This window comes from Ornithorhynchus anatinus, chromosome 5 (assembly GCF_004115215.2).
Source record: "Ornithorhynchus anatinus isolate Pmale09 chromosome 5, mOrnAna1.pri.v4, whole genome shotgun sequence".
In the NCBI taxonomy this organism is placed as follows: domain Eukaryota; kingdom Metazoa; phylum Chordata; class Mammalia; order Monotremata; family Ornithorhynchidae; genus Ornithorhynchus; species Ornithorhynchus anatinus.
This window is the reverse complement of record NC_041732.1, coordinates 32429792-32455189: the sequence shown is the minus strand read 5'-3', so window position 1 is coordinate 32455189 and position 25398 is coordinate 32429792. Positions and strand designations below refer to the sequence as shown.

Genomic DNA, 25398 nt, shown 5'->3' with positions numbered 1-25398 from the left:
CTTAGTACAGTGCTCTGCTAAGGGTAAGCACTCAGTAAATTCAATTCGTTGATCGACTTGACTAAAGTGCCCTGAAAGAGTTAACTCAGCTTCCAAAGAGACTGAATTTACCAAGTGGAAGTCCCACAGGAACTGGGAGGCTCATGATCTCATCCATCCTCATAACAGTTCAAGTGAGAATGGTAGTTGATTAATAACAGGGAGCCCTGCCCTTCGGAATTCCAGGTTCAGCAGCTTTTGGGATGGTCTTTTCCCGGAGCAGGGTCCCTACCTTTAGGATGAAAGACACCGAGGCTTCTTTCCTCGGAGGAATGCCGTGAAACTGAAGTGAAATCCATGCTCTAGAGTCCACACTTGCTCAGCCCTCCGGGAACCTCCGTAAATTGCTGCCTCTATCCCCCCTTTCTTCTCCTCCCCCAACTCTCTGCCCACCCACGTAAGTTTTTAAAGCATAACCTCCCAACCCCTCTGATTTTTTTTTTTTTTTGTGGTGTTTGTTCAGAGCTATGTTCCAGGCACTCTACTAAGTGCCGGGGTAGATATGAGATAATCAGGTTGAACACAGTCTGTCCCCCTCATGGGGTTTACAATCTTAATCCCCAATTTACAAATGAAATAACTGAAGCCCAGAGAAGTTAAGTGACTTGCCCAAAGTCACACAGCAGACCAGTGCAGAGCTGGAATGAAAACCGAGGTCCTTCTGACTCCCAGATAACAATAATAATAACGTTGGTATTTGTTAAGCGCTTACTATGTACCGAGCACTGTTCTAAGCGGATAGATAGATTCGGGCTAACCAGGTTGTCCCACGTGAGGCTCACAGTCTTCATCCCCATTTTACAGATATGGTAACTGAGGCACCGAGAAGCGACGTGACTTGCCCAAAGTCACACAGCTGACAGGCGGCGGAGCCTGGGATTAGATCCCACGACCTCTGGCTCCTAAGCCCTCGCTCTTTCCACTGAGCCACGCTGCTTCTCAGTACCCTATCTTCTGAGCCCCGTGTGGGCCAGGGACTATGTCCAACCTGATTAATTTGCATCTACCCCAGCGCTGAGAACAGCGCCCGGCTGAGAACAGTGTCTGGCACGTAGTAAGCGCTTACTGCGTACCATAACAACAACTCTGCATCTAGACCCTGCTGGCAGAGGGCTTGGGCTACATGGCTCCTTCTGGGGACCTTGAGCGTCACATTCAAAGCTGACAGGCCTGAGGCCTGGCCAGTTTCAGTTGGCAAGCGAGGTGAGCGGTCACCTCAGGGAAGCATGCAGTGGGGGAGATAAATGACATCCTGACCCTTCTGAGATGACCGCCGCTTGGGACATTTGAGACGGGGCCTGTACCAGAGGCCCTCTAGATTATAAACTTGATGGGGGCAGGGACCGTGTCTGTTTATTGTTATATTTTACTCTCCCAAGCGTTTAGCATAGTGCTCTGAACAAAGTTAGTGCTTAATAAGTGTGATTGAACGAATGAATGATTTAATGAACTGTCCCCGTGCAGAGTCCCCCCTGCCCCCACTTGCTTCTGTCATGGGAACGGCAGCCATTTTTAGTTATTACAAGATCCTCCTCTTTCCTATCCTCCCATAACAACTGTACCACCAACCTCCTCCTCCCCCGAAACCTCCTGAAATAAAAGAAGGAATCTCTAAAAAGGTTTGGCTTTTGTTTTTTTTAACTTATTTAACTGCCGGGAGCTGCAGAGCTGCAGGGAGCTGCTTGATTCTAGGAAGCCAGAGCTGGGGGTGGCTCAGACCTGCTTGGTCTGTGTTCCGGGGGTCCCGGGAAACAACTCGTTTTGAGGGCCTGGATCTGGGGGTGGTTGAGCTTACTGACCTGAATCAAATATCCGTAAGCGTGTTGTGGGCAAGGAATGTGTCTGTTTATTGTTATATTGTACTCTCCCAAGTGCTTAGTTCAGTGCTCTGCATACAGCAAGCGCTCGGTAACTACTATTGACTGACCGCTGATTCAGAACTGTTGATCCATTCCAGTTCCCACTCCATCCCTCGTCCCTCGTTCCGGGTCATCTCTGCCATCTGGCTGTGCCCCTGGTGACGAGAGTGGGGACAAAGTCATCGGTTCCCACCTTAAGGGGCTGGGGGCTGGGCCAGTTCTGAACCAGCTTGGGCATCCCCGACTTCGGAGCTCTTCCCCCTGCAGGGGCCAAGTCCATATCTCCTCGGTAGACAAAGCTGAAGCGGCTGTCCCTGGCCGGGATTCAGAGCTGCCTCAGTCATGGAGGGGTGAGATCTGCCAGCCAGGCCCCTGGGTTCCCATCGCAGCCGTTCAACCCCCTACCCACCCACAGACAAGCCCCCACCAGCCAAGATGCTGTCCGGCCAATCTCTCTGCCTCAAGGACCCGGCCTCCCCGACTGCCCCCTGTCACCCCCCGCCCCCCCGTCACCCCTATCCCTACTACCAACCTGTCCCGGGGCATGGGCAGCCTGGTGAGGTGCTTGCTCCTTGCTGACCTCCCTGCTGGGCTATCGATGGCACCCCTGGGCTTGCGTGTCCCTCCTCTAACCATCCTCTGCTGCCCCCTAAAAAAGTCTCCGCAGAGTTTTATTGTCTTTTTTAAGTTTTTGATTTAAGTAATTTGTCCATCCGTCGGCCCTCCTCTGCCACCATGCAGGCTCTACTTACCTCATCATGGCCCCCACCGGGGTTACTGCCTATCCCCGGACCTCCCACCCACACAGTGGCTCCAAGTCCAAGTTGGTGGAGCGTGCGTATGGTTACCATCTCGGAAATGTGAAGTCATGCATCACACGATGGGTGGCACTAAAGTCTCTGGCCTCAGGATGTATGACTTTTTGAAGACAGCTTTGACCAAATGGTCAGGCAGGCAGTTTTTCATGGGCCCAAGCCACAGAAATGCTCTCCCTCTTTTTCCGTCTCACACGGGCTCATATTTGGCCCAAAGTAGGCCAGGCCCAGTCTCCCTCAGAAGGAAGCATCTGTCTTTACTGCAGTCTCTTCCTTTCCATAGATTTCCCGCCCGCTAATCTCCAAGACATTGGAAAGAAGAAAACGGGCTGCAGTCAAAACTTACGTGTGGACTTGTGGAGATGTTTTGGTGAGGGAAGAAACCATGAGCACCCGATGGGGTCGGGGGGTGTGGGGAGGAATTAATTGAAAGAATCCTAAACCGGGAAGCTCTTCGTGGGCAGGAACCAGGCCTTCTGATTGTACTGTACCATACTCTCTCAGGCTCTTAAGACAGTGCTCTACACCCATTAGGCACTCAATAAGTATCATCGAAGAGACTCAGATTTGAGTCTTGCATGGATTTGTGGGTGGCCGAATGAACTTCCACTCCCCAAGTTTACCCATCTGGAGAATGGGGCCAATCTAGCATCCAGAACTGTGTTGGGAGGCTCAGATGTAAAGGACTTGTAATTCCACAGAAGAAATTTGTCTGATGGGGTACTCACCCAAACTCTTCCTAGAGAGCTCTTGGGATTTGAGGCACATCCAAAGAAAATGAGGGATAGTAGCTCTCTCGATAAATGGTCTCTCCCCATACTTTTGCAGGACCCTAAGGGGAATCCTGCCCGTCGATAGTCTCGGAGAGCCTGGAGTCGCAGCTTAGAACTGCTGCAGAATGCCAACTGCAAATCAGGAATGGCGAGGAGGGGTGGGGTTTGGGAGTGAAGAGCCCCTCTTGGTGCTGCAGCAGAACCATTTGCTGAACTGAACAGGCTGAGAGGAGCAGCAACTTAACTCCCTCAGACCCCCCTTCACCCCACTTCGCCTCATCCCTCAGACACCCCACCACCCCAGGTCATATGATCCCCACCCAATTCATGAGTTCCTGTCCTCGGGGAGTCATATGACCCTCTCTACGTGCTGATGGTCCATTTTGAGTAGATCATGTGACCACTCTGGTATGCATGACAGGTTACCCTGAGAGATGCTTTTGAGCGGGGTGGGGGTGACCTTGGCATCCAGAGTCTGCTCCGAGTTTGCAGAAGTGGGAACTGCAGCCTTTAAGGGCTCAGAGGGAGGGAGAAAGAGATGTTTTTTTTTTCCCTCTGACCCCAATTTCTAGTCAGGGTTACATAACACCTGAGAAGAGCTCGCTCCAGCGTCACCCACACCTTTTCCTCCCAGTGCAGCATTTCACAGCTGCAGCTGCTTCACGGGGAAGGTCTTCTATTTCAGGACACTGTTTTCATTTGACCTATATTAAGCAGCATCACAAGGCAGAGGCAGTGTGGGGGTGAGGGGCAGCCTGCTAACTCTTGGCATTTTTAGCACCTCTGGCACTAAAGTCAGATAAGCTGTGCCCATCTCTCTGAAGCGCAGATAGAGAAGTTGGGCTAAACAGACCACCTCCCACCCTGAAAGGAAGACTGACCTAGAACAAAGAGCTTTTATATCTTCAAGTCCCTGGGCTAGTTCCACATCTGGCCAGTTCCCACCTGCCCTGGGGGGCGGTTCTCATTCACTTCCTCCCTGGCCTTGGCTCCCTGAGGCTCTGCAGAGCTGCAGTTCCTGTGTCATAGTGGCACTGGTCCCAGAGAGAGGAACGCTTTTGGTTTCCAGAAGGCTCCCGGTCTGTAAGCCTCCCTAACCAGGAGGGGACAGATTCCCAGCCCAGCCCGGACTTGCAGTCAGAGGGAGCCAGCAGTCTCCATCAGCCAATAGGCCTCTGGGCTCAGGTGGTTTCCTTCCAAAAGTTAATCTTGAAAGTGTGCGACCAGCAGGGGAAGGGCTTCGGGGAGCAAGTTAGGGCCGGAGCTCGGCTCACAGATGCTTTTGCTCGACGTGGAACATCCCGGAGTCCCGTGGTTGACACGGCCCGTGGCTAGCAACTATATAGTACTGTACTCTCGCAAGCATTTACTACAGTGTGCGGCACACGGTTAGTGCTCAGTAAATACCACCGATTCATTTGTTAGCTGTTCCTCCAGGTATGCCTTCCTTCACGCCTACGCTTTGGCACCTGGCCTGTTTTCTGAGATCCTTGTGGCTTTTTAAAACCACTCAAGCCATGGTATTTGAGTGTTTCCTAGGTGTAGAGCACTATACTAAGCGTTTATTTAAAATCATGCATGCACCTTTCCTCTCCTCAGTCTGGTGGATTATGCCGAGCGTTTGAAGAGTAAGGCGTGCATTTATGTTGCTGGCTCGGCCCCTATTTCATCCTATGACCTAGGCCCCGTAGTCTATCCACTTACGCGCTTAGCCGCTTGCATAAAAGTACAGCGCAATAACGTAGGAAGACAAAGAGCTCACCGACCAGCCCATGCTGCTGGATAATGTTAAGAGGAGAAACCGAGGCACTGAGCAGAGAAGCTGCGGGTCCCAGGTCACAGAGGGAGAGCTGGGACTCAAACCCGGGAATCCTGGCTCCCAGCCCTACCTCCTCCCAGCATCTAACTGTCATCCGGGACCACTTGGCCCTCCCCAAGCCTCTTCCCTCCTCGCGGCAGCATAACAAGCCCCACCCCGCTGTGCCATCGCTTTTAGAATGCCTCCCTGGGCTCCTCAAGGGTCCGTGTCTGCCGGCCGAGGTCACGGGCCATCCCAGCAGGTGGGGAGGCAGACAGGGAGGGCCGGACGGGGAGAGGAGGCTGTGCCGCTGGCCCGTGGCCACAACCTGCTCATCCCGGACTCTGGTCACAGGTCTCCCTGCAGGGACATTCTGTTCGCATTCCAGGCCTCGGACCGCTGGCTGCCCAGTAGAATTCCTTCCCCACCTACAGGAATGCTGCTCCCTGGGCTAGGGCGGGAGAGGAGAAGTTCTGGAGAGGCTGAGGCACAATCAACATGAGAAGTGGACTTTTTCCCAGCCTTCCATTCCAGTTCCTGAATTTTTTAGGGTTTTGTGTTTGTTTTTTTTTAAAACTTCTCCTGGGAGAATTTTGCTGATAACTACAGGAATCCAGGAAGGGCCGACTGAATCCTTTAATCTCTTCTGCTCATTCCCAAAATGAAATCTAACTTCAGCTCCCCTCCAATCCCTTGACCCTGCACCCCCGCCCCTTCCCAAACAAATACTTTCTCCAACACACACACACGCCCCACCCCACCCCCAAGGAGACCCACCTTACATTTGGGAGGAGGGTCGGGAGCGCTGAGAATTCCGTTCAAGCCACTGCTGGGATCCATAACCCGAGACTTCCCATAGTGGGCTGATTTTTAGAGACAGCATTCCCTTTGCCAACGAGAGCCACTTGTATAAGCGGCCACACAGCTGGCTGGGGCTCCCAGCTAGGAACTGACACTGGTGTCTTTAATCTGGTCTCCTCTGGCTGGGAGGAGGGTGGAGAGGAACACAGAGATGCCTGAACTTCTCACAGCCTGCAGTCATTGTCCTGGCTCCTTCCCCGCTTGCCCCCCGGAGTAGCTCGGCCTTAGTGCCGAGGGCCAGAACAAGCAAACCCTCCTGCAAGGAAGCCTGCGACCTTTGCCTGGAGCTGCCAGGGGCTTGAGAGGAATTTAAGGGCTTTTGGCCTGCTGCCCCTTAATTAGCTGAGCAGGCCTCAGTGCTACAGTACCCGCCCGCTTCAGGCTTCGCTCTTTACCACTGGGACCAGTCTGGACCCAGGCACGTTTGGGGATCTCCAAGCCCCAGGTCGGTGCACGTGTGTGTCTTTATGTCTATGCATGTGTCTCTGAGTAGTCTCCCGCTGCATACACTAGCCAGTAGAAGTACCATAATAGAGTATTCGTTATTTCGAATTGATTCAACGCCAACTGTTTGTGAAGTACTAGGCCCGGGGAAAGAAGTACCCAGATGAGCTATAGACACAGTCCCTGGCCCCCCAAATCAGTGACCGTCACATAAGGGATGATGAAAGCGAAAATAGGAAAGACAAGGATGACGGGTGCTTGAGTCTAAACCTGTAAGGTTGGCCTCCTTCCTCAAGTGGGAAGCCTTGGTGGGCTCGGGATTCCCTGCTACCCCAACCATTGGACCAGGAGGCCGGGTCCGCCGTGGCCAGCCAGGTAGGGGCCCGGCCGTGAGACGGACTCCAGCTTTAGGCCAGCTCCCATCCAGCTACAAGTTATACAGCTGTCCGTCACGCGTACATAACCGCAAAAGCCTCCACCACCCCAGTCCCAAATTCAGACAAGGGGCCGGCCCTGTGACCCCTCCCTGACCAGAGTTGGTGACTACGTCTATAGTGTTGTCTCCACCTCCTGCCATCCAGGCAGCCCCAACTTCTTCCTGCGGGAGGGCAGCCAAGATGGAGGGGTGGGAATATAAGAAGACCCAGATGAGCAGAGAATACACTGAGGGACTGTTGGGTTAGGAGGCACTGTGCTCTGCCGGGGCAGGGAAGAGAGGGGTTGGGACTATTGTCCATCCACGCCTCTGCCTCAAAACAGACCTATCAATCAATTAATCAAGGGCTATTGGGCGCTTACTGTGTGCAGAGCTCTGTACTAAACGCTTGGGAGAGTACGATACAATAGTGTAGGCAGACAAGGAGCTTACAGACCAGGCCTAATTAAGCCAGGCTTCCCAGAGGGGATGACCACGGTTGTGAAGAGACCCTAGAAATGGTATTATTCTAGAACCCAGAATCCCAAAGGCTGGAAAGGGCATTTAAGAGGTCATCTACCTCCAGCTAGACAGGTGGTTTGTCATTATTGTTTTGATGCTGAAGATTCCAGTCCAGGGACTCTATTCTCCCTAACCTCCAGGCCACGAGCCACTCTGTCAGGGTACCAGAAGCCTGGCACTTGTCCCCCACCCCTTGTTCTCCATGTCCCGGGTGTTATTTGGTCTAGGCCCGTCCCTTGGGTTCTGGCCAGGAGCAGAGGGGGCATAGCGGCAGATTGTCTATGATGGTAGTGTCCTAGAATCCCTAAATCTAGGAGGAAACTCAAGAGCCGGCCTGGTCATTAAGGCTGAAAGGGTCCCAACTCCCTAGTATCCATTCCTACGCGATTCCTGTTTGCCTTTGGGGACCGCAAGATACAGAGCTGCAAGGTGACTTGCTCAGAAGCTGGGCTCCAGGGCCCAAGCAGGGGATCGGAATCCAACAGTTCCAGATAATAAGAATAATAATCATCATGGTACTTGTTAAGCACTTCCTATGTGTCAAGCACTGTTCTAAGCACTGGAGTAGATACAAATTAATCAGGTCAGACACAGTCCCTGTTCCACATTGGGCTCACTTTGTTAATCCCCATTTTTCACAGATGAGGTAACTGAGGCACAAAGAAGTTAAGTGACTTGCCCAAGATCACCAGTGGTGGAGCTGGGATTATAACCCATGACCTTCTGACTCCCAGGCCCGTGCCCTATCCACTACACCATGCCGCTTTCATTTATTCATTCAACTCGTTCATTTGCATTTATTGAGCACTTACTATGTGCAGAGCACTGTACTAAGCACTTGGGAAAATACAACATAAACCATGACATTCCCTGCCCACAACAAACTTACGGTCTAGAAGGGGGGGAGACAGGCATCGATACAAATAAATAAAATTACAGATATGTACGTAAGTGCTGAGGCGCTGGGAGGGGGGAAGAGCAAAAGGAGCGTCAGGGTGACGCAGAAGGGAGTGGAAAATGAGGAAAAGTGGGGCTTAGTCTGGGAAGGCCTCTCGGAGGAGATGTGCAATCAATAAGGCTTTGAAGGGGGGGAAGTTCTCACGCCAAAGTGCTTCTCAGTGACTCTATTCTCCCTAGCCTCCAGGCCACGAGCCACTCTGTCAGGTTACCAGAAACCTGGCACTTGTCCCCCACCCCTTGTTCTCCATGTCCTGGGTCCAGCCACTAGACCTGGGAAGGCATTTTCTAGCTCTCTGCTCCCTAGGACCTGTCTTGGGCCCGAAGGGCTCTCAAGAACCGCCAGGCGGGTCCTGAATGGAGGGAAGTGGAGGAACGCCACCCCTTTCCTTAGAGGTTCACCGACTCTGAGCCGCACATTGCTCTCCCGGTCAGGTAGAACAAATAAATCAGCGGCAGCGGCGGAGTGAAAACCATGTTCCCTGGAGCCGGTCCAGGACCCCAGGACGTGCGTCAGAATGAGCCGGTGAGGCTGAAATTCCAAATCGGCCTGAGTCACCGGGAAGGGTTTGAGGGCAAAGCCGGGGAGATTGGGGCTGGAGTTGAGGGGAGCCCTTGTTCCAGGACGCTGCTCCCGGGGGAGCTAACGGGGACCGGCTGGGGAACTGAGGGCTCTCCCTACCCGTCTCAGAACCTCGTCTCGCATCAGCTCTCTTTCGGGTTTGGCAAAATTGGTGAAAGCCAGGGAGCTGACCATAATCTCTCCGGGGGGCTGGGCCTGGAAGTCACACCCTTGGATACCGTAGCCGAGATCGCCGTTTACGTGGCCGCCTACGGGCAAGATGCTGAACCTTGGCTCTTCAAACTGAAATAGCATTCCCTCCCTCTGGCCCTCCCCCGATCTGCCCCAGCCTGGGACGGGCCCGGCCAGTCTTGGTGGAGAAACCACGGGGAAGTTCATGCCAGGGGCCGGCCTCTGACTTTTGCCCCCTGATCACCACCCTCCCCTCCTCCCATACCCACTTTGGTGGGTCGCAGAGCCAAGAGTGAGAAAACTGTGTGTGATTCCCTCTGTGCTGCTGGACAAAGCCAACACACGTGTCTCCTTGGTGCATTTGCATTCCTTGGGATGGAAGAGTCCTTTCCAAAGTGCAGGCATTTCTGTGCTCGGGACCCCAGGCCTCCTGCAGCCCACTAACGAATGAAAGTTGGAGAGGCACAAGCAGGGAGGAACTAAACGCTTCCCAGGAGCTGGCAACTGACCAGGCGTTGGGACCCTCTTGGTCTCTCTGTGAACCTTCTCACATGATGGGAGGGAGTGGCTGCCACTAACTGGCTTGTCAGGTGAGCTTAATCCTTATTAGAGCCCAGGGCTGTTGGCCAGAGCTGCGCATAGCAACAACTGATGCCGGGGCCCGGCGCCTCAACAAACATGCAGCTGTGCCAACAGCTTTGCCTTTCTGACCTGGTCGTTCCCTCCATCTCCGCCAACCCCCCTTCCTCCATCCCTCCCCATCCCTCTCTCCCTTCTTCCATCCCTCTCACTCCTTGGCCCCGTGCGCTCTGCTCTACCAGTGACCCTGGCTTATTCGGGGAGCGGACAGTTCCGTCACTCACCTCTCAAATGCCGGCACGGTGGGCCCTGTGGTAAATCTAGGACCCGGAGCCCCCACGACAAGGGTGATGGGCTATGACTCCCAGTCCCCGGGGAGAGGGTGGAGGAGTAGGTGGAGGGGCGTGTCTACGCAGGCGTCAGGCCTGCAGGCCCTGATGATCACTCCACTTCCTTCCAAGGGTCCAGCCTTGAGGAGGGGCCTTAGGCTCAGGAGCCATAGCCTGTGCTGAGACTTAAAGTGTAAGGTTCTCCCATTACAGTGTGAACTTCTCCCATTACGGTGTGAACCAGGTGGGCAGAGAATGTGTCACATGGTTACACGGTTGCCCCTGCGAAAGCTCAATAAACATTTTTTTATTCCTACTACTATTCCTCCTCCTTGAGGCTGTGTCATCCTCTATTGTATGTTCCCAAGCATTTAGTATAGTGGCTCTGCATTTAGAGATAATAGGATAGGGATAGGTGGATAGGGAATGTGTCAACCAAATTTGTATTGTACTCTCCCAAGTGCTTAGTATGATCCTCCCAGTAAGCACTCAATAAAAACCACTGATAATGACTATAGATTAATGGCTCTCCCCTCTAAGACTTGGAAGCTCATTATGGGCAGAAAACGTGTCTGCTAATTCTGTTACATTGTACTCTCCCAAGCATTTAGTACAATGCTCCGCGCATAGTAAGTGCTCAGTAAATACCACTGACTGAATATTGGTATCTGACTTACTGACAGTGGCTGGGTATGTTGATAATAGGAAAGTGGCATGGTCAGCCCAGGTCTGGGGAGCAGATGGAACGGTTATTGAAAGCTAGACTTCCAGGAGCAGTGGGGAGAGTAGTACTGCTTGGTCACCATCTGGGAAGCCACTTGGAGACAGTGAACAGTAAGAGGTCAGCCTAGTGGAATAGGGGTCTGCCTCTTCTACTTGTCTGTGATGTTACCTCGGGCAAATCATTTAATTTCTCTATGTCTGTTACCTCGTCAGTAAAATGGGAATTGAGACTGTGACCGCATGGAGGGTCTGGGCTCAGTCCAAACAGATTAGTTTCAATCAAATGTATTCATTGAGCACTTACTGTGTACAGAACCCTGTACTGAGCACTTGAGAAAGTACATCATAACGGAATTCGTAGACATGTTCCTTGCCCATGATGAGCTTACAGTCTAGATGGGGATACAGGCATTAACATAAATAAATAAATTATGGATAATACGTAAGTGCTGTGGGACTGAAGGAGGGGTGGGTAAAGGGTGCAAATCTAAGTGCGAGGGTGACACAGAAGGGAGTGGATAAAGACACGCGTATCTACCTCAGCACTTAGTACAGTCTCTGCTATGTAATAAGCACTTAACAAATACCGTTGAACAAAACGCTGGTGTCCCCACTTAAAACATGGGCCAGCCCCCATACCTGGTCCTGCCTTCATCAGGACATCTGCCCTTCAGGGGCTGAGGCTTGCTAAGTGTGTTGAGGTCAGGGAACGTGGATAACAACTGTACTGTATTCTCCAAAGTGCTTAGTATAGTGTTCTACACAAAGTCAGACGGTGAGCCCTATATGGGACAAGGACCGTGTCCGACCTGATTAACTTAGTACCCACCCCAGCGCTTAGAACAGTGTTTGACGTGTAGTAAGCACTTAACAAATGCCATAAAACAAACAATAAATACCGCTGATTGATTGTGACCAGTTGCCCCAAAGTTTTCTTAGGCTTTTCACCCCTTTAATGGACTCAAACTCTCTGAATACTGTCCCTCAAATCCCCCTTAGAGCACCACCCCACCCAAATCACGACCGTGGGAACCCCTGCAGGACAGCCACCCTTCCTAAAGGGGAATTGGGACCGATGGGATCCGGATCCAAGGCTGTCTGAAGCCTGGAGTCAAACCAGGTTGAGAAGCACCGTGGCCTAGTGGACGGACCGTGGACCTGGGAGTCTAAAGGACCTGGGTGTTAATCCTGGCTCGGGCATTTGTCTGCTGCGTGACCTTGGGCAAGTCGTTTCACTTCTCTATGCCTCAGTTCCCTCATCTGTAAAATGGGGATTAAGACTGTGAGCCCCGTGTGGGTCACGGGTTTTGTACAACCTGGTTAACTTGTATCCGCTCCAGTGCTCAGTACAGCGCCTGGAACATAGTGAACAATTAACAAATGCCATATTAAAAAAAAAGCGAGTGTAGGATTTAGAGCCGCTGCTGGCCCCATGAGCCACTGGTAAAGGCTGAGCAGGCAGAGTTTGGCACTTTGAAGGTAACTGGGAAATGGATGACCTCCAGTTTGAGCAGATGGCACACTGAGGCTGCCCAAGTTTGCAGCTGGTTTACCTCTTCCGGAGTCCCAAAGGATTCTTTCCTGGGCGCCCATTAGGACAATTGGAATTTTTGGAGGTCTCTGACAAGGAGAAAAATCTCACTTGTGCGCAGCAGGCATGGTGAAGCATCAGAGCCTTCGCTCCTCGCCTCAGTGAGATTCTCCTCCAACATCAGTGAAATTCATCTAGGAAAAGGTCCTGACCCCACTGTGTCCACCAAAAATTTGACCCTCTGTTAAGCACTTAATATATGTCATACACTGTTCTAAGCTCTGGGGTAGGTACAAGTTCATCAGGGCGGATACAATCCTAGTCCCACATAATAATAATAATAATGTTAGTATTTGTTAAGCGCTTACTATGTGCAAAGCGTATTCTAAGTGCTGGGTAATCAGGTCGTCCCACGTGAGGCTCACAGTCTTCATCCCCATTTTACAGATGAGGTAACCGAGGCACCGAGAAGTGAAGTGACTTGCCCACAGTCACACAGCTGACAAGCGGCAAAGCCGGGATTCAAACACATGACCTCCGACTCCCAAGCCGGGCTCTTTCCACTGAGCCATGCTGCTTCTCAGGTCCTCTGACTCCTTGGCCCAGGCTCTTTCCACTAGGCCAAACTGCTTCTTGTTGTGTTGTTTTGTTTAACGTCTGCAGCGCTGGGTACTGTTTTCTCTATTGCCTCCTTGTCTCTCCTTCCATGTGAAGCTTTTGCTCATAAAGAGCCACTCCTTTCGTGATGACAGTAAGCCACACTGGTCTCTCCCCTGCAGCTGACTGCCAGTGTTCAGCCAGAATGCAGCAATCCTTAAAACATCTCCTCTACAGCGCTTGGAAGAGTGCTTGGCACATAGTAAGCGCTTAACAAATGCCAACGCTATTATTATTATTACCCTCCTTGCTTTTGGTTTCCCAGTTTCAGGGTGCCATACAACAGCTGTTTGGGTATCTTGCTGTTGCTCATTCTCCTCACAGTGTAGCCGTGTTAAAGTGAGGAGACTGATTACGTTCCAGAGGTTCGCTGTTCATGATCCTGTTTGGCCGCTTGATATTGAGTCTAGTCCATAAATGATGTGGATGGATAATTTATCCTAGAAGCTGGATGTGGCCTCCGTGTGGGAAGGTTGGATAGCGTGACAGCTCTGTAGCGTTTTAGTTGGGCTCGGAGCCTGACACCTTCATTCAGTCATTCATTCATTCATTCAATCGTATTTATTGAGTGCTTACTTTGTGCAGAGAACGATACGGAAATGCCTGGGATAGTACAATACAACAATAAAGAGACAAATTCCCTCCTCACAGTGAGCTTTGGTGTCTTTGAACCATCATGTGTCTTTGAACCATCACTGCTGCTCTGTTGCTTTCCGCTTTATCTCATCCCCTTTGATCTTCTGGACTGATCCTACCTTTGGGCAGTTGGTAAGGTAGGGAGGTTTCGTTCCTATCCTGTGTGGTCACTTGGAAATACCTCGCTGTCCTGTTTGCTCAACTCTGACTTGGGCCATTCCATTCTGACTTCGCCCACCTCCTCACCAAACCTCCCCTCCCCAAGTCCATTTCAACTGAATACTTTCCACGGGTTAAACAATGAAATGGGTCACAACTTCTCTAGAGGCCTTTAAAAAGATCATTTATCTTCTGTCTGGCAGGAAAGTTTGCCTAAAACAGGGGCTAAGGGTGGACTTGATGATTTCACAGTCTCCATTCCAACTCTATGATTCTAGGAATCCTAAGCTTGATTCTGTAGGATTGTTAGAAAAGCGGCTGCATTTCCAGGGTGTCCAGAATGTGAAATGTCTGAAGAAATCTGGCAATGTGAGCCCGTTATTGGGCAGGGATTGTCTCTATCTGTTGCCGAGTTGTACATTCCAAGAGCTTAGTACAGTGCTCTGCACGTAGTAAGTGCTCAGTAAATACTACTGAATGAAAAATTCTCTCAATCTCAAACCTTAATCCTTTCCAGTACCTCTCTTCCTGTCTGCATTCTAATAATAATAATAATAATGTTGGTATTTAAGCGCTTACTATGTGCCGAGCACTGTTCTAAGCACTGGGGTAGATACAGGGTAATCAGGTTGTCCCACGGGAGGCTCACGGTTAATCCCCATTTTACAGATGAGGTAACTGAGGCACAGAGAAGTGAAGTGACTTGCCCACAGTCACACAGCTGACAAGTGGCAGAGCCGGGATTCAAACTCATGACCTCTGACTCCCAAGCCCGTGCTCATGCCACTGAGCCACGCTGCTTCTCTAACATTCTGTTTTTATACTCCTTCTTTCTCCTTTTTTTACTAGTATTTGCTAAACCCTTACTATGTGCCAGGCACTGTATTAAACGCTGGGATAGATACAAGTTGGACGAAGTCCATGTCCCAAATGGGGCTGATTGTATTAATCCCCACTTTACAGATGAGGTAACTGAGGCACAGAGAAGTGAAGTGACTTCTCCAAGGTCACACAGCAGATAAGTGGAGGATCCGGATTAGAGCCTAGGTCCTCCTGACCCCCAGGCCTGTGCTCTATCCATTAGGCTTTGTTCCAATGCTCCTTTCTGATTGCACATATTTCACTGTGTCATTCGACTTCTTTCTCATGGTGATGTGTTACCTGAACATCACAGAAGAAGGAGCTGGGGACAGGCAGAGAAAGTGTCCCACAGGGAAATGTGAAGCCAGAGTGGGATTAGCCCTTTTGCAGCCCTTTCACTGTGGAAGGTGAGGCATACGGGTGGTGGCTCATCATCTGTTAGGAACCTGGAAAGATTAAAGCATTCCTTTTCTAGATTAAAGAAGGAAAACTGAGGGACTGACTGAGGGAAGGGGTCTGAATCTATCTAACTAGAGCTTGAAGAGGGAGGAAACCTAGGGGCGTCATGTCTCCCAGATGCCCCCCAGTTTCCCTCTGGAAAAGGAGAGTCTTCACCCGGAACGGCCAGCCTCACGTGGGACAACCTGCTTACCCTGTATCTACCCCAGCGCTTAGAGCAGCGCTCTGCCCATAGTAAGCGCTTAACAAATACCAACATTATTATCATCTAGGAGCAATTAGGCTCCCTGCTGCTTTCTCCTGACCCCTTGTTGCGGTTGCTGTTGGACGGGGGGAAGGGGGCAGGATAGAAAAGAAATGTCCCGGAACCGCCATTCTCCCCCTCTTCACTCCTCCTTTCTCTGAAGAGACACAGCCTCGCGGAAAACCTGTGAAGGACAGCTGACACTTTTTATAACCTTTATTAGCAGCTCTGGTTACCTTCCCCCCCCCCCCCCCCCGTCTTAGGAGACATATCAATACCTTGTGGAAAACCGCAAAGAAATCTCTATTTTGGGGTGATCTAAAGTGTTGCCTTAGCTCACTGGGCAGGGAACGTGTCGGCCAATTCTGTGTATTGTACTCTCCCAAGCACCTAATACAGTGCTTAGCACATAGTAAGCTCTCGATAAATACCATTGATGCTGATGATGATGATGATGATAAGGGCTTCTCATCCCACCCTCTACCAGGTCCAGAGATACTCTGTGACAAAGGAAGAGACACCTCTCCCAACTCCTCTGGCTCAGGATCTGGTTTGTGGCATCTCCAAGGTCTCTTCAGCAAGAGGGTCGGCAGTCATTCACCCATGAACTTCCCAGGGAGTGCCTGAGGTAGTAACAGGGTACTGATCTGTAAAAAGACCTTAGGACTTGTCCCTCCTCGCCTGTATGTCCTCTAGCAAGTTCCTGTCCCTCTCTGGGCCTCAATTCCCATATCTGCGTAAACTCACTGTGGGCATGGAACATGTCTTACCCGCTCTGTTGTATCTGTACCCTCCCAAGCACTTAGTACAGTGCTTTGCACACAGTCGATAAATACTGTCAGATTGAATGAATGATTGATCGATTGAGGTTAAGCTTTGCTCTCTCCCTCCCCTGGTCAGCCGGTGTCAGTTTTCCGGTCACCTTCCTTATCGAAAAGAGAAGTCCGGGTTCTAGTTGAAGAGACCCACCTCTAAAGAGAACCATATCCTGGTGGTGGTGATGGCAGCAGGAGCAGGAGAGCTCTTTAAAGATGAAAGCCCAAAAGAGCTAAAACTGTTCATGCTGAATGAATGAAAAGGGATCTTAGAACTGCAACAGTTGTGTAAATGTTTTACGGAGGAAGCCGCTTTATGAACTGAGGCGAAGGGCTTCTGGAATTGCCCTGAGGGCTAACACTGCCAGAGAAGTGGGCCAGAGCTTGGGCCTATGTAATGCGGCTCGAACTGTGGGTGTATACATGCAGATATCACAATTAACGCTTATAATAATAATAATAATGTTGGTATTTGTTAAGTGCTTACTATGTGCCGAGCACTGTTCTAAGCGCTGGGGTAGACAGGGGAATCAGGTTGTCCCACGTGGGGCTCACAGTCTTAATCCCTTATCCGAGTGAGCTGCGAGGCAGAGCCTGGCTAAATGTACCAAAGGTCAGTGAGCGAGGCTGAAAGGATACACCAAGTAGGTCAGTCAGAGAAATTCCTTCCAGACTAATCCCGGCCCCGGTTCTGCCAATGCAGCCCAGAAACCTCTGGAAGAGAAAAAGCCTTCTCCCCTGTCGGCGTCTGTGCTCTGGGTTACCTGGGCCAAGTCTTGCTGCTCTGTTAAGCGGCCAAAGGCAGTCACCATTCTTGGGTGTCCCTATGAGGGGCAGCATGGCCCTGGGGGAGCTGGACAGGGCTCTTTCTCACCCCTATTTAGCCTCTGGCCCACCCTTCTTCCTATCTTTTCCTCTTTCTTCTCTTCTCTCCCCCTCTCGGCCCCACCCTTTTCAATCAGTTACATTTACCGAGTGTGTACTGGGGAAAGAGCCTGGGCTTCGGAGTCAGGGGTCATGGGTTCGACTCCCGGCTCTGCCACTTGTCAGCTGTGTGACTGTGGGCAAGTCACTTAAGTTCTCTGTGCCTCAGTTATCTCCTCTGTAAAATGGGGATTAACTGTGAGCCTCACGTGGGACGACCCGATTACCCTGTATCTACCCCAGCGCTTAGAACGGTGCTCTGCACATAGTAAGCGCTTAACAAATACCAACATTATTTACTGTGTGCAGAACACCGTACTAAGCGACTGGGAAAGGATAATATAACAGAGTTGGTAGAGGTGTTCCCTGCCCACAAGGAGCTTACAGTCTCGAGGGAGGAGACAGACATTAATATAAATAAATAAATCATGGATATATAACATAAGTGTTGCGGGGCTGGGTGGGGGGAGGTGAATAAAGGGTTCAAATCCAGTGCAAGGGTGGCCCCGAAGGGAGTGGGAGAAGAGGAAATGGGGGTTTAGTCAGGCAAGGTCTCTTGGAGGAGACGTGCCTTCATTAAGGTTTTGAAGGTGGGAAGGGTGACTGTCTGTCAGATATGAAGAGGGAGAGAGTTCCAGGCCAGAGGCAGGATGTGGGAGAGAGGTCGGTCGTGAGATAGACAAGATCGAGGTACAGTAAGGAGAATGGCATTAGAGTAGTGAAGGGTGCAGGCTGGGTTGTAGTAGGAAAGCCGTAAAGTAAGGTAGGAGGGGGCAGGGGTAAACCACTTCTGTATTTTTACCAAGAAAACTCTATGGTTACCCTACCGGAACGATTGCAGATGGAGGTGGGGTGTTCTGGGAGAGATGTGTCCATGATGTCGCTATGGGTTGGAGAGATGACTCAACAGCATAAAACGGGACAAGACAGGGTAGGAGGGGACAAGGTGATTGAGTATTTTAAAACCAGTGTTACGGAGTTTCTGTCTGATGCAAAGGTGGATAGGCAACCACTGGAGGTTCTTGAGGTGTGGGAAAACATGGATTGAACGTTCCGATAGAAAAATGATCCCGCCAATAGGGAGAAGTATGGATTGGAGTGGGGAGAGACAGGAGGCCGGGAGGTCAGCAAGGAAGCTGATACAGTAATCAAGATGGGTTAGAAAAAGTGCTATCCTTTTATCCTTCCCTACCCTGTTAGAGGCAGACAACCAGGTCAGCATAGGCTTTTCATACCTCTATCCTAATAGGGCAGCCAGCAAGGATGTTTAACTCTACCCCTTCCTTCCCTTTTTCCCCTCTCCAAGTGACCCTTGGTGATGGGGAAGTCAATGGCTATCTTGAAGAAGCAGGACTGAAGTCAGGCGGCTTCTACCCGCTTCTACCTCTCCTCCTCTCCTGAGTTGGGTATGGATGCTCTCTCCGGCTTTTCTCTCCCAGCGCTAATGAGCCCCAGCCTTTCGGAAGCTCCAGACCCTTCAAAATGACTGCAGATCCTACTCAGGCAGCCAGACCCAAAGGCCTCAGTGAGTGAAGGTTTCCTGGGAGCAGGGAAGAGTGGGATGACGGAAGGAAGCAGCTAGAGAAGGTGGGCTCGCCCTGGGATTAGTTTTTCTCCGAATGACGGCTGTTCCCTCCCCTGTAACTGTGTCAGATATGGGTGTCTAGGCCTGCTCTTTGCCTGGCTTTCTCCACCCCCTCCCCTTATCCATGTCCCTGTCCCTTCCCTTCCTCTGCCTCTGGCTCTCCCAGACTTGGAGTTGGCCTCTGCTGTTTTTGCAGCTTTGGCTCAGGCTCCTGTTTGAAATGCTGACTCAATCCCTCTTATATAACCCAGCTCCAGCCTGGCCTTCCAGCAGACATCCTGGTCCCTTCTCCAGGTGCACTTCCCTGTAATTCCCAGATCCCTATCACCCTGGATTATTCCCACGTCATTCGCCAAAGCCCTAAGGAGACAGCAGATGGCAGACACTTGTTTAATCCGGGCCGCCTTGGTCTTATTCCCTCCGCCTCTCTCCTCACTCTCCTCCCTATTCTCTTTTTCCCATTAGTTCTCGGCCTCAGTTTGTACTTCCGGGGCACCACAAAAGCCTAGGAAACTGGGTGCATGGGATAGATCCAAAATATGGTCTGCCATCTAGGAGCTCAGATTGCCCTGGACTCTACTGCCCTGCTTGGGGCATGACTCAATTGCTACTCTCTGAGTTTTTCCCACTCCTCTTCCTGGCTAATCCTGCACGGCGACTGAGCATCAGGTGCATCCTGCTCAGAACTGCAAGGAGGGCTCTCTCTTTATGTCTCTGTCTCTCTCTTTTTCTCTCTCTCCCAAAAGCCCCAAACTGGAGATCTCCCTTCCCTGGATCTCAAGACCTACTGTAACCCCCTTCCCCTAACCCACTCATCCTTCCTCTTGGAGATAGCTGGAGTCGGCTTACCCCTCTTCCCACTCTCTTTACTCTCTTCCTCTTCCCTCTCCCACTCTTCCTCCAACCCTGCCCCATCCCCAGGAGTTTCTAGAAACTGAGAGAGATTCATTTATTCATTCACTAGTACTGATTAAACGCTTACTGTGTGCAGAGCACTGTTGGGAAAGTACAATACAACAACAAACAGTGACATTCCCTGCCCACAACTAGCTCACAGTTTAGAGGTGGGGAGACAGACATTAACACAAGCCTGAAGAGAAAGGGGGCTGGTCCTCTTTGTGTGTCGGTGGTGGATCTTTCGCGATATTGGGTAAGAACGTTGGCATTGTCCCTACACCAGCCCACAGACCACCCCCTGGGCTACTAACTAAGATCAGGGGAGAACCCGGGGTCCTGCAACTGGGACTGCCCCAGCCTTGGCGCACAAGTGACCGAGAACCTTGTGCCCAAGTGCAGACTTGAAAAACTAGGGTTCTCTTTGATGGAGGAGCTCTAGCAGAGGTCTCCCTACCCTAATAGTAATAATTATGATATTCGTTAAGCACTTACTACGTGTCAGGGACTGTCCTAAGCTCTGGGGTGGATACAAGCACATCGGGTTGGACACAATCCCTGTCTCGCCTAGGGCTCGCAGTCTTAATCCCCACTTTACAGATGAGGTAACTGAGGCACAGAGAAGTGAAGTGACTTTCCCAAGGCCACACAGCAGACAAGAGGCAGAGCCGGGATTAGAACCCATGACCTTCTGACTCCCTAGCCCGTGCTCTATCCACTAGGCCACACTGCTTCTCCGTGAGGCTGATCTAAGATTTCGAAGGGCTTTCTCACTACCCAGGGTCTGAAGCTATTAGCACAAGGGGAGGAGCAACCAGAGAAACGGTATGGCCTAGTGAAAAGAGAATAGGCCTGGGAGTCAGTGGGCCTGAGTTCTAATCCCAAAATCTGCCAAACGACACCGGTTAAATGTTTACTCTGTGCCAAGCACAGTTCTTAGCACTGGGACATAGATATAAATTAATCCGGCTGGCCAGAGTCCCTGCTCCACAAGGGGCTCACACTCTTAATCCCCATTTTACTTCTACGGTAACCGAGTCACAGAGAAGTTAAGTGACTCGCCTAAAGACACACAGCAAACACGTGGTGGACACGGGATGAGAACCCAGGTCTTTCTGACTCCCAGGCGCGTGTTTTATCCACTAAGCCATGCTGTCACTTCACTGGCGAGTCACTTCATTTCTCCATGGCTCAGTTTCCTTAACTGTAAAATGGAGATTAAATATCTGTTCTCCCTCCCTCCTACTTAAATGGAGAGCCCCATGTGGGACAGGGACTGTGCCTGACCTAATTAATTTGTATCTACCCCAGCACCTAAAACAGTGCTTGACACATAGTAAGCATTTAACAGATATCATAAAAAAAGAGTTAGGAGTTTGAAAATGCAATCCCTCAAGAGTTAAAAATGAGCTTTGGACAGGGACACCAGGGTGCTGCAGCTGAGCTGCAAGGATTGAGCAGCAAGCAAGGGTGATTATCTAGCTGGTCAAAGAGGCACCTTTGAGACAAATTCAAGAGGTTTATATAACTGGAAGTGGGAGGGAGGTAGAGGGATGGAAAGAGAGAGAGAGAGAGAGGGAGAGAGAGAAGTATGAATGATCCTGACCGTACGAACAAAGGAGGGAGGGGACAGAGTGGCTTTAAGTCCAGGGCAACTAGGGCTCCTAGCTCAGCAGCGTCTAGGCCCAGAGCTTCGGCCAGAAAAGACACCAGGACTACTAACTGAACCTAAGCGGTCAGAAGATCTTGGGCCACACCTAGGAACGCCAGACAAATTAGGGTAATCGGGCCTACCACCGATACCCAAATTCTAGTGCTCTGGTTTAACACCTTTTCTCTTGTGGATTTTCTGAGTTTCTGCCACTTTCATTGGCAACATGGTCCTGGCAGCTGTTAGAGAGCACATCCCATTTCCCACAGCCCCTCAGCTCCCCTCCCTTCCAGCTCCAAGGGCCTGATTCTCCCTGACTAAAGTTCTGCTTTGTTTTACTCCAGGACTCTTGCTCACGCAAGGAGAAGCTGACTCTGGAACAACCTTTTTCCTCACACTCCTTCCCATCAGCCCCCATCCCACACATACACACCTCACTGCAGTATTAACCTTCTCCTCAGTGGGAATAAAGAGAGCTACAACAGAGCTTTTGTCCAGGCAAAGGCTTGGGGGAGGGGGTGGCCCCTCAGGTATTAAACCGGTCTCGCAACTGCCAGAAACTTTCCCAGCCACAACCAAATCTGGCCACCTCAGAGCAAATAAGCCGAGTCATGCGGTGGCCGCTGGACATTTCCCTGTGACCTGCTCGAAGGAGGACGCTTTTCGGCTTGGGTGTAAATGTGGGGATAAAACTGGATTTCGTTCCAACACTGGGAGCTACATTTCTCAGTTCCAACCATCTAGGTTCTTGGGACGCCATCAGCTTCGTTCCAAACGGCAACGGAGTAGGGTCACGAAAATGCACCGGAAAACACAAACGACCCATACCTGAATTTTAAACTTACTCAGCCAAATATAAACATGCTCCTTAAGGTGTTTCTGTGACTTCTGCTATGGAGAGGGACGTTTCTGGCTTGCAAGCTAAGTGTGAGACACCAAGGGTTGGGAAGACAGATCTGGGGCTGAGGAAGGGAGGTCGCGCCATCTTTGTCGGGCCACTGTGTCTAGGCAGAAGGATGAAGGGCAGCCGGGACCTTTGAGCCTGTCCTGATTGGTTGCTGCTGCTACGGGGAAGTGATTGGAAACTGAGGTGCTATATTAAGTGCTTAACAAATACCACTCAAAAAAGGAGGAGAGCTGCTCTGAGGTGAGAGAAGGTAGGAGGTCAGGGAAGGGAACGAGAGAGATTGGGCGGGGACACTTTGAGAGAAAGTGGGGCTTTGTGGGAAACGCTGGGGGCCTTTGGGAAGCAGGGTGGCCTAGGGGAAAGAGTACAGGGGTTGGAGTCGGGGGACCCTAGGTTCTAATCCCGGCTCTGCCACTAGCCTGCTGTGTAACCTTGGGCAAGTCATTTAACTTCTTTATGCCTCAGTTTCCTCATCTGTAAACTAGAGATCCAAAACCAGTTCTCCCTCCCCTTTAGACTGGGAGGCCCATATAAGACAGGGACTGTGACCAATCTTGTACCTACCCCAATGCTTGGCACAAAGTAAGTAATTAGCAACTGTTATTACTTTCGATGATGATGATGATGACAATATTATTCATTCATTCAGTAGTATTTACTGAGCACTTACTGTGTGCAAAGCACTGTACTAAGTGCTTGGAAAAGTACAATACAATAATAAACAGTCACGTTTCCTGGCCAGACAAGCTTAGAGTCTAGAGGGAAGGGAGAAGCCGGGCAGGGTGGGAGTGTGACTATGAGGTAGGGGGATGTCAAGAAGGCTCTGAAGGAGGTGAGAGAGAGAGAGAGAGGCGTGAGGGGGACCCGTAGCTCAGTGGAAAGAGCCCGGGCTTGGGAGTCAGAGGTCATGGGTTCAAATCCCAGCTCTGCCACTTGTCAGCTGTGTGCCTGTGGGCGAGTCACTTCACTTCTCTGTGCCTCAGTTACCTCATCTGTAAAACGGGGGTTAATACTGTAAGCCCCACGTGGGACGCCCTGATTACCCTGGATCTCCCCCAGCGCTTAGAACAGTGCTCTGCCCATAGCAAGCGCTTAACAAATACCAACATTATCATTATTATTATCATCGAGAGGACTGTGAAGGATTGGGAGAGGCTGAGAAGGATTCAGAAGGGGAGGTGAAAGGGACTGTGGGAGGGAGACTTAGAAGAACTGTAGGAGACAACCAGTGGGAGTGGCTGAGGGGCCTGTGGTGGAGGAGAAACGAATGGGAAGGAATGTGAAAGGGAAGCAATGAGGAACTGTGAAGGGGGCGGGGGGAGGGGGGATAACAGACCACAGGTGGGCTGAGAAGGGCTGGTGTGGAGTGGGGGCAGTGGAGAGAGGCTGACTCAGAAGAGGAATGAGAGATCGTACAGAGTCTGAGGAGAAGTACCCTGAGCTGGGGAGTCTGGAGGAATGGCAGCGAGGGCGAGGGGCCGAGTGGCAGGGAAATAGGACTTGGTTCCCAAAGCGTATCTGACAAAATAAAAAAAGAGAACTTGTACAGCAAGAGGGGAGAAAGAAAGCTTAAGAGGGTGGCCGAAGGGAAACACGATTAGGTTGAGAGGGGCCGTGAGGGAAAGATCAAGACCAGGTGTAAGAAGGTGGCTAATCTGATCTGTTATTTCCATGGAGAAGAGAGGTCAGAACAGAATCTGACCAGAGCTCTGCACTAGCGACAAGCAAACCTCCTAAAGGTGGGTTTCTGCCCGAAGCTATCTGGACAGAAACATGAAGGAAGAGGCACCCCACCCTCCCTTCGTTGCTTTGTTTCTTCCCCAGCTGCCCAAGCCATCCAGCCTGGTCGCGTGCTGAGTTCCTGAACTGAGCTGGCTCTGTCCCAGGGGAGCCAGAGGGCCTTGGCTCTGGAGCCAAACTTCCAGTGGCATCCCACGTGACTGAGCGGAAAGGCACTCTGTTTCCTGTTCTGCACTGTGCCTGCAAAGGTCCAGATGCTGCTGACTGGGGCTTTTTTTAGAGTGGAAGTCAAAAGTGCACCAGGAACAAGAAGGAAAATGCCGAATCTGACACTGGGGGAGTCGCCATGACTGCGTTTTGGGGACAGAAGATGTTGAGGCTGCCCGGGGAAAGCCCTCCCTCCCCCCCCCAGTTGCTTGTCAATCAATTCATCGTATTCACTGAACATTTACTGTGTACAGGGCACCCTACTAAGCACGCCCGTTCCAGGAATTAGGGAATAGAAGGAGCCGTGAGGATAATCAGAGCCTTTTTTTGCTAATATTGTTGTTTGCAACATGAATAGCGCCTGGCATGTATTTGGAAGCATTCGTTTGAGGATTGCTTAGTCTCACACATGCCCGTGAAGCTGAGGGACAAAATAGGTTCATTTTGCGGAAGGTTTAACACTGCCTAGAGGCAGAGACACAGCTGCGTACTCCTGGTCAACCTCTCAGCTAGGGATCCTAGATTTTCTTGTTTCGCAGGTGGGAAAGCTTCCCCCGGTCACACGAGTCTCCCGATTCTTTCCCAGACCGGGCTTCTCCCACAGACAGGGAGGATGAGATCTTAGTCCATTACACGGGAATGATGTAAGTGGTCCAGAGGTGATGGTAGGACAGGGAAGGTGTTGCAAGAAAGATGAAGGACCCTTAAAGAGGATTAGACATTTGGGGGCAAGATCAAAAGCGAGGAGGGAAGGCAAAACTGGGAGGAGAAGCGGATTGTGGATCTGCATCCAAAAAGACAAAGTCTGGAGAGAAACTGTTGTAAAACAATTAGGGAGGGCCACGGAAGAAAGAGAGGGAGCCAAGTGGAGAGTGGCGAGAGATGAAACTCGTTAAGCTGGAGTGCAGAAAACTGGATGTTTGGGAAAGGGGAATAAACAAGGATACAGCGGGCGATTGGCTTAATCTTCTGCTGTCGAGTCGTCTCCGACCCAAGCGACCCCACGGACGCATCTCTCCCAGAACACCCCACCTCCAACTGCAGTCGTTCTGGTAGTGAATCCATAGAGTTTAGGGGGTGATTGGGGACAGAGAATTGAAGAGACCGGTCGGACTGAGCGGGTAGAATAAGATTGGGGCAGAAACCGTGGGAGCGAGTTCCTCCGAGTCCAGAAAGCCCACCAGACCCAGGGCCCCGAGATGTGGGCGAACTGTCGATGGTCAAGAGAGAGAAAAAACAAAACCCGGCACCATCATCTCC

General features: G+C 51.1%; 1 protein-coding gene across 3 annotated transcripts in view; it reads right to left on the bottom strand.

Annotated features, from left to right (window-relative positions):
* Positions 1-6354, bottom strand: part of PEBP4 (phosphatidylethanolamine binding protein 4) — a 232221-nt gene extending 225867 nt beyond the window's left edge. Inside the window, exon 1 of one of the 3 annotated variants that reach the window (XM_029066824.2) lies at positions 6062-6354. In XM_029066824.2, the coding sequence (XP_028922657.1) occupies positions 6062-6124 (63 nt within the window). In that variant the 5' untranslated portion in view covers positions 6125-6354. The remainder of the gene's footprint in view (positions 1-6061) is intronic. The other 2 variants (XM_029066826.2, XM_039912002.1) reach the window with 2 other exon arrangements.
* Between the last annotated feature and the right edge of the window lie 19044 nt (positions 6355-25398).